This window comes from Ambystoma mexicanum, chromosome 5p (assembly GCF_040938575.1).
Source record: "Ambystoma mexicanum isolate Mex_15411 chromosome 5p, UKY_AmexF1_1, whole genome shotgun sequence".
Classification (NCBI taxonomy): Eukaryota; Metazoa; Chordata; class Amphibia; order Caudata; family Ambystomatidae; genus Ambystoma; species Ambystoma mexicanum.
Window position 1 is genome coordinate 196,789,210 of NC_090930.1, and position 15,523 is coordinate 196,804,732.

Genomic DNA, 15,523 nt, shown 5'->3' on the forward strand with positions numbered 1-15,523 from the left:
CACCTGTGCAAGCTGCTCTCCCCTTTGGCCGAGCACGTCCCGCGCACAACGCTGCAAATCTGGGAATGGCATCTTGCTATTGCAATCATGTATTTGTACCCGATGGCCGTGTGACATTGGTTGACATGTTCATTCTGCTGTGGTCCCATTGTTGCACATACTATCTGTGCAGTCGCGAACAGACTTGTGAAGGGTCAGTGGAACGTAGTACTCGAGTAACGGTGGGCCCTCATGCATCACTTTACCGAGTTGCAATGACGGGCGGGGCGTCCCATTTGTGGGTGAAGGCAGTTGCCATTTTCACACACAGCCGCACTCGATGGAATAATTAGTGATTTCAAACGGCCACAGATGCCTTTTCGGCGTGATGTTGCAAATGTGGAATTCCAAGGGCGGCGCTTTCGGTTTCCAGCTAGCGGCGAGGAGATGCCCACAGGTCTGACTGCAAATATAACGTTCTGTTGTTCAATGTCCTTGAGACAGGGCCCATGGCGAGGAAGCAATGATTGATATGAATAGTTTGGGATGCGCATTTGCTACGTGGGCGATGAGGCCGGCCGTTCCCAGATACATGTTACTTCACAACACTGGAATTACGGGCTGGGGCACTGTGGATTTTGCAGGCTGCATAACGCACAGACTCAATGGATGTTTCTAATGTTATGTGAGTAATTATTCAGGCGTTTTGATTCCGGGATGAGGGAATGATGAATGGATGCATGGGCAGGTGATTTGATACAGAGTTTGCCATGTACAGGGCTTCTTGGGATCTATCCGCCTCCCCTACGCTATGTGATGCAGGGCTGCCATGGTGGGACCATCGTCTATCTGGCCTTGTTGAGCCCTCCCTGTCTCGACACGCCCTCAGACACTTGTGTCCATGCACATTAACATTCCCATCTGATGGCTTCTGTTTTGACAGACGCATGCACAGGTACACTCGTTTGTGATGGTGTTTGCACCTCGATATAGATGGTTAGGAGTCGCAAGTGGTTTTGGGGTGGTGATGATCCTTTGGAGTGGGCTAGCATGCATATGGCTGTGGATTTCGTGTGATCATTGAAGTGAGTTGTTGGAATGTAGTTCTGATGGCCATTCTGTTCTTTTTCTTTTGGTTGACAGGTATCTCCTCCCCTTTTGCCACTGCCATCTGTATGCCACTCCTGCAGATGGCTTTTACTCCCGACACCTGCTGCTTCGTGTTAATCAGTGGAGCAGCATTACGATCTTATGGGACGATCGCCAATGGCCCACATGCCCTTACGCTGTACTGGTGGCTCGGAGCAACATTTCGGCCTTTCGGCTGGACTAGTGCCTCCCCATTGGGACGGCCCTGCGGTTCTGTGCGCTTCCATGTTGCCTTTTCGTACGTGAATGTGGCTCTGTGTACCATGAGGGAACAGGACGACACACAAGTAGTGGCTGGTCATTTCTTGCGGATGCAGCCCACAATGGTGATTGGTGTTTAGGAGTTCATGGCCTGATGGCTGTATGGGCTTGGTGACTTTGATGTGCATTAAATTTCTATTCTGATTTGGCCCGTGTAGCGTTTTTCTTTGCAAGTGATGTGGCATATGCCTATTTGGGGGGCGATGTATTGTGAGGAGATCTGCATTGGGTTCCAGCTTCGGAGTTTAGTTGCGTGGTACTGTACTGGGCGCGTTTGCCTACTAAGCCCGTGAGGTCAGGGATGGGGGCTGCCAATATGACAGTTTGAATGTTGTCATGCTCAGGGGCGGGGGATTGGGTTTTGTGTAACAGATGCCGGTCAGCCAGGTGGACTGGTGGAATGATGTGATTCTCGGAATATGGCTGGTCACAGGTGCCTGTGTTTGCGTGCGTTTCTTGGTGGGGGACTGTGGTCATGTCCATTGGGATGGCTTCTGTGTTCGTGCCATCTGTGCCCTGCAGCTCCCATTGGCCCCTCTTGTGTTTCTTTTGTTCGTTGCCATGCATGGGTGACTTGTACATTTCAATGGTTGCATTGTGGCTTCATTGCACCTACGGGGAGTTGTACTTTGTGGGCAGGGAGCGCTGTACAGGCACTCAGTGGGGCCGTTTACGGTTGATTCGCGATGCCGTACTTCTCACCATGGCGGAATGGTACATTACGCCATGCCTGATGGCGTTAGGTACATGTCCGCTAGGGTCGGAATTGGCGTACCGTTGCGCCATGGTGGTGTTTGCGGTTTCGCATGGCGCGCGCGCGCGTGCTTGGTGCAGTTAGCGTTGGCGTTCACTACGGTGTCGCTAATGGCTTCGTACTTTGCGGTGACGGGTCATAGTCGCACCGAGCGCTATTCGATGGCGGTATTGCATTTCCGCCATCGTTTTCCGATTTCCGCAAGGGTCGTAATGAGGGCCAATGTGTTTCTACTACAGATCAGGAGCAATCTAAAAGTCAAGATTATGAATTTAGGGAACACCACTCTTTATAATAGCATCATTTTGTTGCAATTACTGCGGTTTCACATACTTGTTTAAAGCTGTTCTCAAAACCACAATAGATGTACACCTTATAGTTTTCCGGAATATTAACGATGAGATGGAACTAATAAACAACCACCATGGGCTTTCATTTATTTTAATGCATTCCCACATTTAATACTTCCCAAATGCTTCAGTTACACTATCTCAGTGGTTTTCAAACAATGGGACAGACCTCCATGAGGGGGCCAGTAGGATTTCCGGGGGGAACAAGGCTTTCAAATTGGCAGGACAATAACTGATAGAAAATCGAGGCACATTTGAGTTTTGCATTATGTCGATAGAGTAGGCTGAGCATTCATATTTTGGAAACCACTGCACTAACTGAAGGTCACACACACTATTACCTCATCTAAACATTAGTTTGCTAAATGCCGACCCGTAGGATATGTAATCTTCAGATTTCTACTCAATATGACCTTAAAATTACACATCTGCATAGAAAGACCTTTCCCACTCCTTTCACATTTAAACTGCTGTTTCGAACCAGGTATTTGTCATGCTCTTCATATTTGACCTGGTTTCCTTTTTGCACAGTTTGTTTGGTACTTTGCTGACTTGTTATGCTATAGCATCCTACCATCCCTTGCCCTGCCTAATGGTGTATTCTAAGAAACTACACAATCTGCACCAAAATGCTTTGTGTATCTGATGTAGCAGGTGGGTAACTCATTTGTGCATAACCTGAATTTTTGTGGAGAACCACTCAGACTGCAAGTCTTAAAGCACTGCATGCTATAATTGTTTCAACTGTAAAATCGAATTTTGGCAATTTGCAAGGTTGAATTTTCTCTTCATCACAATCTATGCATGTATAGTTTTTAAATCAAACATTTTATAAGATGTGTAATAAGCCTTTTTGCAGGGAAATTGCCTTTGAGAAATTGCATTCTAAAGTATGTTGTGAAGAAATATTGACATTTATTTTTTGTTTTGATATAGGTACCGCAGTGAGAAGATGACTATGAGTTATGCCGAGTACCTTGCTCATCGTCAGCATCATCACTTTCAAAATGGCATTGGGCACCCTCTTCCACCATACAACCATTATTCCTGACACTGAGCCGCATGACCAGTCACTGGACCTTTCTGCAGACCTCTTCCCAGGAGACCCAGCCCCCTCTTGGTCTAGCTATCTCTATTACTGTACAATTTTATGATGATAGTTTCCGTTGTCTTGAAACTGCTCATCTGATATTTGGTGAGCTAATCAGGGCAACGGATGGGAAAGCTGCAGTAAGACGCCAATTTTTTACTGAAGTTAGTTTTTTGCAGCATATAATCCCTTTTTCTTCCATCATTTTAATTGCACCTCAATTTCAATAACCTTGAATTACATAATTCGGGGGTTACTATGACTGTGGATAGAAGGAAGAGTTTAGGAAGGATGTGAAGTTTCTCATTGGGACATTGTTTCCTGTGCAAGGCAGATGCGACTGTGTCATTTATTAGGAATTGTGTAGGATAGTGAAACATATCAGTCAAGTGATTATGCTGGTCGCATGGTCAGATCCTCAGTGAGGATATTACGCCATGTGTAGTTAGCTGAAACCTAGCTCTCGGATACACAGCCAATTCCATCTATATTCAGTAGGGTAACCCCTCCAGTTTAGCACTTGCCTAGGCAGAGATTTCTAATCATGCAGTCTATTTTGCATTAGTACCGTTTAGCATGCTAAACCAATAAGATAAAAATCACATCCAGTCCAATCACTTAAATTGTATAGACCATAAGTGTACCACTAGTATTGGGACAATGGCCAGAGAAGTATAACACAAACAACTTTATTTTTTAAGTTGCAGACTAACCAGCAAAGGGTGATAACTGACCCGCCACACAACCCTAGATTTTGGAGCTAAAGAATTCCTTTGCATATCATGCAGAATTGTACCAGGAACAAGAAAACCCTTTCACAAATGCAGTAATGTTTATTCCAAAACTACCTTTTAGTGTGCATTGGGGTGCTTAAAATAGTTCATCTGCTCATTCAAATGAAGAAATCTGATCAAGCAAGCTGTTCTAATGACCAGCAAAAACGTTTGCCTAGTCAGTATGCATAACTTCTGTTTTGAGGGAATCCCCAAATAGACTATACATGTTCTCTCCCTCAACTCATTTGTACTTCCTACATTGCATCACCCATTGCACTAAAACCCCTGCTTCCATCATGTAAGCTTCCATCAGTAAGACGGGAGGCTTGGGGCAATAGTTGGAACTTACTTGCACAATTCGTGTTAAAAGATAAGTTGTTCATTTCCTCAGTGGGATTTCTACCAGTTCATAAAAAAATATCTGGTATAGTGCCATTGTTGCACACACTATATAACATTCGTAGAGATAACATGTTTGTTCATGTTTTCATAATGAAGTAACTATCAGTTTAGAAGAATGGAACCTAGAAATGGTGCCTATATTCTACATTATCTTTACCAATGTTTTTCCCGATCAGTGCTTTACTGAATGGTTGGCTGCTTGTTGATTTTCATTGGCATTCAAGTTGCACATAACTTGAAGAAATTTCCAACTCTTCATTTTATGAATTGTAGGTCACAGGATTCCTTCATCCACAGTATTAGTTGCCCGAGTAAATTTGATATCCGTTGTGATGCCTTAAAGCAAACACAGGGCCTGAACATTTAACAGCCAAGTACATGAGCAGGTTTTGCAAAAATTTATCTAAAGCCAATCTGCAAATGGTTTGGTTGACGGTCTCCTTGTTTGGTTTTGAAATGTGTTCATTTGGCTTTCTATCTGCCTTGTAGAGCAACACCTAAATCTATTGGAATACTTGGCTGATAATTTCTGCTCCTTTTTAAGCACAATGTGTGCTGCAAGAATACATTTCAGAAAGCCACCAATATTGTCACACAACCCCACCTTATTCATCTCGTTACTCTCTCATTCTATAGAATGAGTGAATTTTTCCGTAGAATTTTTTTTTAACGAAAATCTATTATAAATATATTTAAAGGTGCTAATCATCCTTGGGCAGGTCACGTGACTGGTCATGCGGACTCGAAAATCATATCACATTTTTTAATAAGCCTCGATATATGCAGATGTTATACAGATGTTTCTTACCAGTGTAATAATGATATACTGATGGAATTACAATCCTGCAGGTTTGACAAGGACGAGGTCAGCAATATTTCCACCATGGCTTGGGGGGGAGGGGGTGGTGGGAAGCGGATACCTTTGTCTCCTTTTGTACACAACATAATAATGCACAATGCATTTGTTTTTCTTTCAGTAGTTCATTAATTATAATGTTCAAAGGGGAGTATACAAACTAAAAAGGTGTGCTTGTAGTGAAATAATGTATTTGTTGGATTGAATAGCTAAAAGCTATTCAATTTTTTTTAATAGGTTTCCGGAAAACACGTTTGGCACAACTTGGAAGATTTTTATTATGACTTCAATTTTGGTTTTATTTATGCAAACTATACATAAATTACTCAGATATAATTGGTGACATTTTGAACTTAAAATGTGTTATGCTTACGTAACACTATTAATTGTAATTGGCACATATTTCAATGTAGAGGTAGAATTGTAAACCTCTTGATTTTTATTATATTTCCCATGGGAACATTTTTTATTTTATTGATCAAATCAGAAAACTGTTTAGTTCCTTTTTTTAATGTAATATTTTAGACTTATCACCTATTTATCATTTTGCCCTTTTCCCCAATTTAAGAATACATATTTTTAATTGTTGCACTAACATTTTATTCTACAACCGTGGAAAATCTGGAAACCTAGAACTTAAACTGAGTAATTGTCATTAAAAAATACTGATCAGTCTTGTGTCAGTATCTCTTCTATGTTACAGAATAATGTTGTATTAATAGCGGACTATAAACTTGCAATATGTTTGCTTTCCTGTTTTAGTGGAAAAATCAAGTCATGGATAACGTTGCACACCTGAAGCTTGTCTATATGCCCCTTTTTGTCTTGAAATGTGCAGGTGGTTTTAAAATGTCTGGAGTAGGTTACATCTTTTTTGTGTGTTAGATCGAACCAAAGAAGCCTCCAGCCATGCCCAAATGCTGCTCTAAAAGCCTGCCTTCTGTTCCTTACAAAAATCCTGCAGGATTAAATGTGTTAACTTTTTTATTTTTGTACAGTTTCTAACTGATTTTTTGCTAGTGATGTTAATTGAATTAAGTTTATTTGAAGAGTTGGAATGAGTCCATGCTCTGTTTAAATGAACAGGAAACTTTTCATTTTGTTTTTTAAAAAAAAAAGAAATCCTAATGTGTGCCTCTCAGAATTAAGGGTTTCTTGTTACATTCATTCTTGAGACCAGCAATGATTCTTTATATACAAAGATATGGTTTCCTCGTTTTTTATTAAACTGTTTCAGAGAATACAATCTCTTACTTTGTGCTGGATCCAGTGGATGCACTGGTACACAACCGCACTGAAAACCTTTGTTCAACTCTTTTGTAATAACATATATATGACTGTTTTTGTATATCAAAGTTAATTCTTTTCAGAATATTTGGATCTAGTATCTAAGTTATTTTAGTGTTTTATACGTTATAAAATAAGAACTACTTTAAATTGGTCACCAGCACAATGAGAAATCGACAATGCAGTGGTGATACATTAAATGGATCTACAGCTGCCTGGAGTAGCTTGTCAGCCACTATTTTCTTTTTCTTTACTTGAATATTGATTACAATTATGTCACCAAAAATTACCTCCCCTCCCATTATAACTAGATCCTATTCCCCCTATGCATTTAACTGATATTTGTTTGACAAAACTGTTAAAATGGGCATTTTATAAGTAGGGCAAAAAAGGCAAAAATGAAGAAAGGCAAAAAAAATAGAAGGGTATCTGTGGATCTGTGAGATGGCTGTGGAAAGATATTGTAGTAGTTTTAACACTATTGTTAATACCTTTTTAAATCATTTACCCAATAAAATAAGGAAAAGACATGTTGAAACAGTGCTTTTCTTATTTCAAACCATTGTCTCCGTTTATTTTGTATATCACTTGTAAGTGACGACTTAAAATTGGAAACTTTCTTTTTAGAAAAATGTGTCATGTTAAAATGTGCAACTGATGTGTGACACCTAACGCCTGCTAACCTCTACCTTGCCAGGTGCATGTAACACTTCGACCAATTGCTTAAACCTGAAACCTATTGCAACTTTTTTCAGTTTGAACTGGAAAAATCAAACCAATACCCCCTTCCCCCCCATCTAGATTCCCACTTAAGATACTGTTGTAATGTACTTTCTTCCTGTCTTGTCGCTTTGCTTGAATGTGATGTCATGAGATTTCTGAGAGTGGAATGTGATGAGAGTGCTGCCTGCTTAATGTTTCTTGCATGACAGATAGGAGAGGCTGGCTTGGCGAGAACGTGCACGAGTGAATACACCTTAATGTACCAGAGTCTTGCCCTGTGTACCTTTGGGACTTTCTTATTGTGTACTGCAACATTAAAAAAGCTTTCCTTATGTACTAGCGGCTCTTGTTCATCTCTTAGTGAAAAGGCCACTTTGCAACAATGGTGACGAGGCGAACCCACCCCTTACCTGTTTGATGAACCTGTGCTATGCTGGGGGGAGGTGGGGATCCTGGGGACATCCACCAAACAGAACTGAAGAGAAGTACCCTCCCTGTAGAAGTTACCAGTCTCAATACGAAATGGCATTAGTACTGTATTCTTGTCTGAAGTATCTTTTCAGCTAGAGAGCTGAGGTGACCTTGAAGTTTCCATGATGCTGATGCTGTTTCATTTTATGATGAACACATTTCCCATTGGGAGGAGCGGACAGCCAAGTGTGCTACCTGTGCACAGTATGGTCATCTGTTTCTAAGGACCCGGGTAAGGCAATCTCATGGCCGTGTTGAAAGCGATACCTGAGAGAAGCTGGTTTACTCGTTACTGAAAATTTTTGGCTCTGTGAAAAGTTGTCGCTATGCTTGCCATGAGCACAGTGTACCCCTCTGGGAGGAGGGTAAGAAGAATCGTGGTGGGATCCCCAACCTGTGAGCGAAACTGTTGCATCTTGTTCAAGGTGTACAATTAGTGATGAGAGAGTTCAACAGGAGAAGGCAGAAAATGGAACTTCCATGCGAAAACTTACCATTTGTCTGCTGTGGTCAGCACGGTTTCAACACATCACGTGCTAGTTGAGTCTGCTGTGTAGAGCCAGGAGTTTCCTTGGTGTTGAACATCGATCTTGAGTTGCGTATACACGCTGGTATGCTGATGGAGCTGCAGGGTTCCTTCTGCGGCCGCAACTGAAGTTTGATGTCTGCGGCGTCAATATAAGCTCACATACAGTAAAAAGTTTGTAGTGTGCCTCCTTTTTTGAACTCATGGGTTTGGAAAAAGCAAACTTCCGAAAACAATGAATTTTTAGGTGCGGGAGGGGTGCGATGGTGGTTGGTTTTAAAGGTTTCAGTGGTCTTGAGTAAAAGTATGGACATTATTCTACAGGGGATAACGGCAGCATAAAATGCCCTCCACAGTGACTAGTAAGAAGATCCCTACCGGATATGTTTGGGAGGACCTGAACCGAGAACGATTACAGGTACCGTTTATAAAGGCACAAGGGGGGAGATTACTCTTGTGGGATCAAGTTATCAAGGCAGTTTAAATGCAACCGAGGAAGGAACTTCTGGATGTGCTCAATGAAACAGTCGCAAGTATGTTATGGGGTATAAAGATCCTCAGGAGTAGCAACTTTAGCAAGTGTTGGGGCAAACATTATGGAGGCTTGCTAGTTACAGTAATGGGGACAGAGGTTTATTTGCCTGGGACACTTCTGCATGTCATTTATTTGTGGGGAGAGGCCTCTATTGGATGTGCATGTGATGTGTGAGGATGCCCATCGTGTACTTTGAGTTGTAGGATGATACAAAGTTAAATGAAGATTATATTGAGCACCATGTTAAGAGTTATGCAACCATGTTTTTCCCCACAGGAGCAAGTTTAAATATTTACCATATCCTGTGAATGCCTTTTTTTCTTTTTGGGTGGCAATGAGTTCTTGCCAATGTATGTTACATGTGTTGAACGTATGAGACCATTTGACAAAACGGATGTCTAAACTGGGGTCGTGGTCTAGCAAATGAGTGCAGGTGGGGGCAGTAGTGTTGTGATGTAGGCGAGTGCTTGCCATAGTGAGGTGACTATTGGAATTGTGGGAACACTGCCTTCTTGCCGCTCTATGGTGTTGGACGCCTATGTTCAGTTGCAGGTGGTGTTGAACACCATTTGTGAGAATGCTGCAATCAAGCGAGTGCGCCAGGTGATGGGGTCACATGAGGTTTTTACACTCTGTGGATGTGTGAAGTGTCGAAGGCCTTGCAGAGATCTTTGGAGTTAAGTGCAGGGTCAGTTGCTGAGTATGTTTCAGTTGTATGTGAGGTGCTTGCTGTCTTAAGGGTGGTTACTGGACAGTAATTTTGTATTCGAATGGTTAAGTGTTTTTGAGAGATTTGTGATAATATTTTTGTTTTCCTGTTGGAATGTTGTCACCGCTTACATTTTTGTAATTTGAGGGGGTCTCAGGGTTTGGTGTTTTGTGATGCACTGAGGGTGTGGTCTCTGGGTGGTGTGACACATGGCTGGGAAGTGTCGCCCAGCGGCGGAATGGCTTGGGAATACCCTGGTGTGAGTGTTCACCAGATTCACTGTGGAGGATAGATGACACCCAGGGCCCATGTAGAGGTGGTGGATTTGTAACTGGTGGTCATATATTTTTCCGTTTCAGATTCTTCTCATAAGGAAGATGTGTTTTTAATGTGCTCTCTTCCTGCCTCGTCTGCTTTGCATGAATGTGATGTCATGAGAGTTCTGAGAGTGGAATGTGGTGTGACTGCAGCCTTCTGAATGTTCCTTGAATGGCAGTTGGAGAGAGGCTGGCTGTGAGATTAGGTGTGCCGATGGACATTCCCTAATGTACCTTTTGCATACTGCAACATTAAAGCTTTTCTTTTGTATTTTCTGTAGAAAAGGACTCTGCAACAAATAAATAGCGAGTTTACTTTTCTGTCCTTCTGGCAGAATGTTCAGTTGATAAAAATTCGATAATCTTTGGCGCACTCCACATGCACATTAGTGGAAACATTAAACCAATCAAAGACCTGGGGAACCTCCCAAGGTTCTGCTTGCAACCCTTTAAAACGGGTTCTACACTTCAACTTTTGTATATCTTCCCTCATAAGAAATTAACATTCTTTACTCCTTTGCCAAAAGGATAAAACATTATTTTATTGAAGTCTTCACACCCCTTCAATCCTTAACAAAGCTGACTGTGCTACGCCAATACATGCCAAACAAGTCCATCTTCAGGGCATTATACTGCAATAAAGTATAGCAGATGGTTAAATCATAGTCTCCAGAAATACCAATAAGATCAAATAATGTGTAACTGAAGACCTCACAAATCGTGCTAATCTCATAACTGTTATCTAGTTGAAATGGAGAGCATCTCAGAGACATGTTAAACACCATCTACAAGTTATCTGTAAATTAGACGGACATTAGTGATACACTTTGTTTCTCTTCACTTACAAGATTTACAAAATAGAAGTTCATAATCCGCCCCATCTCCATCACCCCTTCCTGGGGAAGCTACTTGAGAAATTGGCCCTGCCCCAACTCTCACACTGAACTTGGTGTCCTCCATGACCATCAATCTGAATTCCGAGCACGTAAAGGCGCAAACTGCTCTTCTGAACACCCGTGAAGAACTGCTCGCATCTTTGGACTCCAACTCCCCAGCTGTCCTTATCCTTCTGCATTCGACAGTTAACTATTCCATCCTCATACAAAGGCTCCACGATACACTTGGTATCTCGGAACGGGCACTAGATTTGCTGTCCTTTAATCCCTAACTGCTCTTCCCAAGTCATCCTGGGCCGCTTCTCCTCTCCCACCTCCACCTGTGGTGTCCCCCAGAGATAGATACTCTACCCCTGGCACTTTAACATCTACCTTGCTCTGCTTGCATGCCTCATCTCCTCTTTCTCCTCCAACTTCCAGTATTACACAGACGAGACACAGCTCTTTTTCAGACTACCTGCTGAGCCTCTTGCACCTTCCATCATCCCTGTCAATCTGCCATCTGGTCCTAGTGCACCTCCAATGATCCCTGCCTCAAGGCCTGTAAAACTGAGATGCTTCCCATTGGGACCCTTGCTCCCTCCTCCTTCCCCTCACTATGGTCCTTCCTCCATGGGCTCTTCCCCTGTGCCTTCAACTGAAGCCAGAAACCTTGGAGTCATCTTGGACTTCTCTCTCCTTCCTCTCCCGCACTCAGGACATTGCCAAGAAGTCCACCCAACAGCTCTTCCTTTTCAAACTAATTCTACCTTTTCTCACTTTCCCTCTGAGGCTCAGTGTAACTCAATCCCTGGTTCTCTCTAGTCCTGACCACTGTAACAGCCTTCTCTTGAATCTTCCTTCTTCCACTCTGCGACCCCTTCAGCTTATTCAGAATAGGACAGCTAGACTTACCTTTGGCCTTAAGCCCAGGGACTGCATCTCTTCTGCACAAAGTCTTCACTGGCTCCTGGTTGCTGCACAGATTACATTCAAATCCCTCTGCATCATCCACAAGACTGTCTGGGCCCAGGGACCGCACAATCTTCAATTCTATCTTGCTAAATACTCTCCCTCTAGGCCTCTTCTCTCTTCTGGCACCAACTAGTTAGGTTATGTTACTTTGCATTTATATAGCGCCTTATATACCATTGATATGGTCTGAAGGCGCTGGTAGGTTGAACGCCCTTGGGAACCGAAGCTCAAGTCAGTAGAGTGTGTCAAAGGTGCATGTGAGCCCCGGATATGTGTGCAGCTGGTGTGGAATTCGTGTAATAGCTGATTCTTAGTGGTGGTTGAGAGATCAAGAGTATGTGTTCGTTCTGGCAGGATTTATCCAGGTGTAATATGTGAAAAGTACCGGGAAGTATGTGGATTTTGAGGTCATCTCAGATTGAGGTTAGGGTGGTTTTGGTTCCGTGCCAGGCTCTGAAACCTGATTGTGCAGGGTCAAGGAGATTGTTAGCTTCGACAAAGGCATTTAGTTGGGTTTAGGCGGTTTGGTCAATGAGTTTGGCAAGGAACCTGGTGTTTGAGATGGGGCGGTAGTTTTTGGGCTCGAGCGGGTCGAGGGAAGGTTTTTTATTAGAGGTTTGACATGAACTGTTTTGAATGCATCGGGAAAAATACCTGAGGAAAGGGAGTCATTTATGATGGATCTTGCGTGTTTTCCTGCGCAGGTAGAAGCGAAAATTTCTGTGGCTGGGCAAGGGTCTAGCGGAGAGCCGGATGGTTTGCGGGCAGAGAGAAGTTTGAGAAATTGGTCGGGTGATATTGGACTAAAGGAGTCAAACGTTGGTTGTGCAGTGCTTGTAGGCGGTGGGTTGGCCGGTATGGGGGGAGGGTTGCCTGGTGGATGTAAGAGCCAGTTTGGTGGTTAGCGCATTTGTTCTTTCAAGAGCCGTGGCGTGAAAGTGGAGAGAAATTGAGTCGCACAGTGATTGTGAGGGGGTCGGGACGGTGGTAGTGCATGCCGGTTTGGTGAATTCATTGATTTTGTGAAGTTCTTTGCTGGGTTTTTGCAGTTTAGGATTCGGGAGTTGTAGTGGGCTTTTTTTGCTTTTAGTATTTCGGCCTTGTACTGATGAAGGTGTCGGGCCAAGGTGGCTCTGCTGTCTTGGGTTTTGTCTTTCTGCCATTTGCGTTCTACGTATTTATATAGTTGTTTAGTGGTCTTCAAATCATCTAGGAAAGATGCCACGGCGGGCTGATGGTTTGCATGAGGGTGTGAGCCGCATTAGTGAGGCATTGAGCCATGAGTCGAGGGTGTCGGGGGTTAGTTCATTGGGTTGGCAGGTAGGTGGAGGAGTGCGTCGGCTAGGTCTGGAACGATTATGAATTTTTTCCAGCATTTGCGTAGTTTCGGAGGTTCAGGTTCGAGTACGGGAAGTGGGTCGGGTGAGCGAATGGCGAAAGAAACAATGAAGTGATCGGACCAGATGATAGGGGTGGGGGGGGTTTAGATGTATCCGGTTGTGGGAGCTAAAGATGGCATCAAGAGTGTGTCCTTTATAGTGAGTCGGGCCGTTTATGTGGGGTTGGAGGTTAATCGCGTCTAGACCGTCAACCAGAGAGAGTCATAGGGTTGGTGGGGATGTCGAGCCATATGTTGAAGTCTCCAAGAAGGGTGAGGTTGGGATGGTTTAGTTGAAAGGTGGCGATAGTCACAGAGGTTGTTTGAGAATTGTCTATCGTAGCCAGGGGGGTTGTAGATTATTGGGAAACTGTGTGAGAACGACGGGGAGAGGGATAGTTTAACGAGGAGTGATTCGCAGGACGGAATGGAAGGTTGATTGTCGATGATTGAGGCGTGCAAGTGAGACTTAGAGGGTCGGTTCAGTGGGATGGAGTAGTCACGGGGGAAGGCTTCATTGGCGATTGGGGCAAAGTCGTCGGAGAACAAAGTTTGGGTGATGAAAACCAGGTCTGGTTTGTCAGAGGCGAGGAGGTCAAAGATGCTGTCTGTTTTTTGCTACGGATCGGGCATTGAATAGGATGCAAGTCACTTCGGTAGGTGAGGTTGGTGTTGGAGCTGCAGCGGAGGAGGTTTGGGGGAGAGCGTGTGGAAACGAGAGGGGTGGGGTGGTTGATGATCGGTGGGAAAAGTGGGCGAGCAGAAAAGTTGGCAGGTTTCAGGTGGGAGTGGATGGATGCGTGTGTTAGGGTGATTGGGTTTGGCATGGGGGATTTGAAGGTGGGGTGTGGGCGGTTAGGAGTTTAAGTTGTGGTTGGTGAGAAAACGAGGGAGAGGGGTTTCAGGAAGGGTGAAGCAAGGGGGGATGTGGTGATTGGGGGAATGAGGTGGAGGGTCGAGACAGGGGAGGCGATGAGTGCTGTGAGATTGAGGGGGACCAGGTACGTTTCCTCTTTAGTGTCTTTGTTGCGATTGGTGTGTGAGAGAGGGTAGAGGGGGGTCTGAGGGGGAGAGGGATGAGGCTTCTGTTCTTGCTAGGGCTAGGCGTGCAGTTTTTAGGGTGGGGGATGATGGAGGGGGTTAGTGGGATCATACCGGGCACCCCCCCGTGGATGGTTGCAGGGCGGGGTGTGCCCGGTATGATAGTGAGGGGAGCGGGCATGATCAACGTAGGTTGGTCGGTGGTGGGGTTCGGGGGAGCAGTGGTCTTAGGGTGGTTGGCTCGCCATCGTGCCCCTCTGGCTTGGTGTTTGGAAAGGGGAACGGTAGAGGATGTGAAGGAGGGTGGGATGATTTGGGAAGGGGGGGACGGGAGGCAAGGCAGACCGCAGAGTGGAGGCGGTCCACAGTGGTCATTTCCGGCCAACCCTGGTGAAATGGGTGCACTCATGGTTAGTACGGGCTATTGGGTGTAGTTTCAAATACAACTTACACTTTATTGGGCTTTATAAGTTCAGCTATATCACTGGGTGAGATTGGTCTTGGTTTCAGGGTTCCACTAAGCAGGGTGATATTATTCACTAATTCTAGGTTTTAATGTACTAGTTGTAACTAGGCTTCAGATATTAGGTCGTTTTGAAGTGTAGCTAGACCTTAGTATATGCCGTTAGGTGGCCTATTTAGTTGCAACTAAAGCACAGTTATGCTGTTGGGTAGACTTTCTTCTAGCGAGCTGGAATACAGGTAAGCTATTAGGGAGAAGTTGAATGTGGCAATGCCACAGATATGCTTTTAGGTGGTCTTTTAAATGGAGGTTGGGAGGGCTTTCTAATTGTAGTTATAAATTCAATGGGCGCACGCTATTAGGCACACTTTTAGATTCAAGCAAGGGGCGCTATTAGGCCCACTTCTAAATTTGAGTTTTGTACAGGTAGGATATTAGGGATGCTTCTATATTCAACTAATAACTCAAAGCTAATGGGCACACTATTGCACAGAGAGGGATATTATGTACACAGGACATTAGGCACACTTTCAAGTTTAATTTGCACTGACAGGGTATTAGGGATACTTCTGAATTCAGCTAGGGCACGTTATTAGGCACATTTCT

At 44.0% G+C, this 15,523-nt stretch overlaps 1 protein-coding gene across 1 annotated transcript in view; it reads left to right on the top strand.

The window, feature by feature from the left end:
• The window catches only part of AMMECR1 (AMMECR nuclear protein 1), a 935,552-nt gene extending 928,089 nt beyond the window's left edge, over window positions 1-7,463 (top strand). The window contains exon 6 of the mRNA XM_069612614.1: window positions 3,430-7,463. Within this exon, the coding sequence (XP_069468715.1) occupies window positions 3,430-3,544 (115 nt within the window). The 3' untranslated portion in view covers window positions 3,545-7,463. The remainder of the gene's footprint in view (window positions 1-3,429) is intronic.
• Window positions 7,464-15,523: the final 8,060 nt, after the last annotated feature.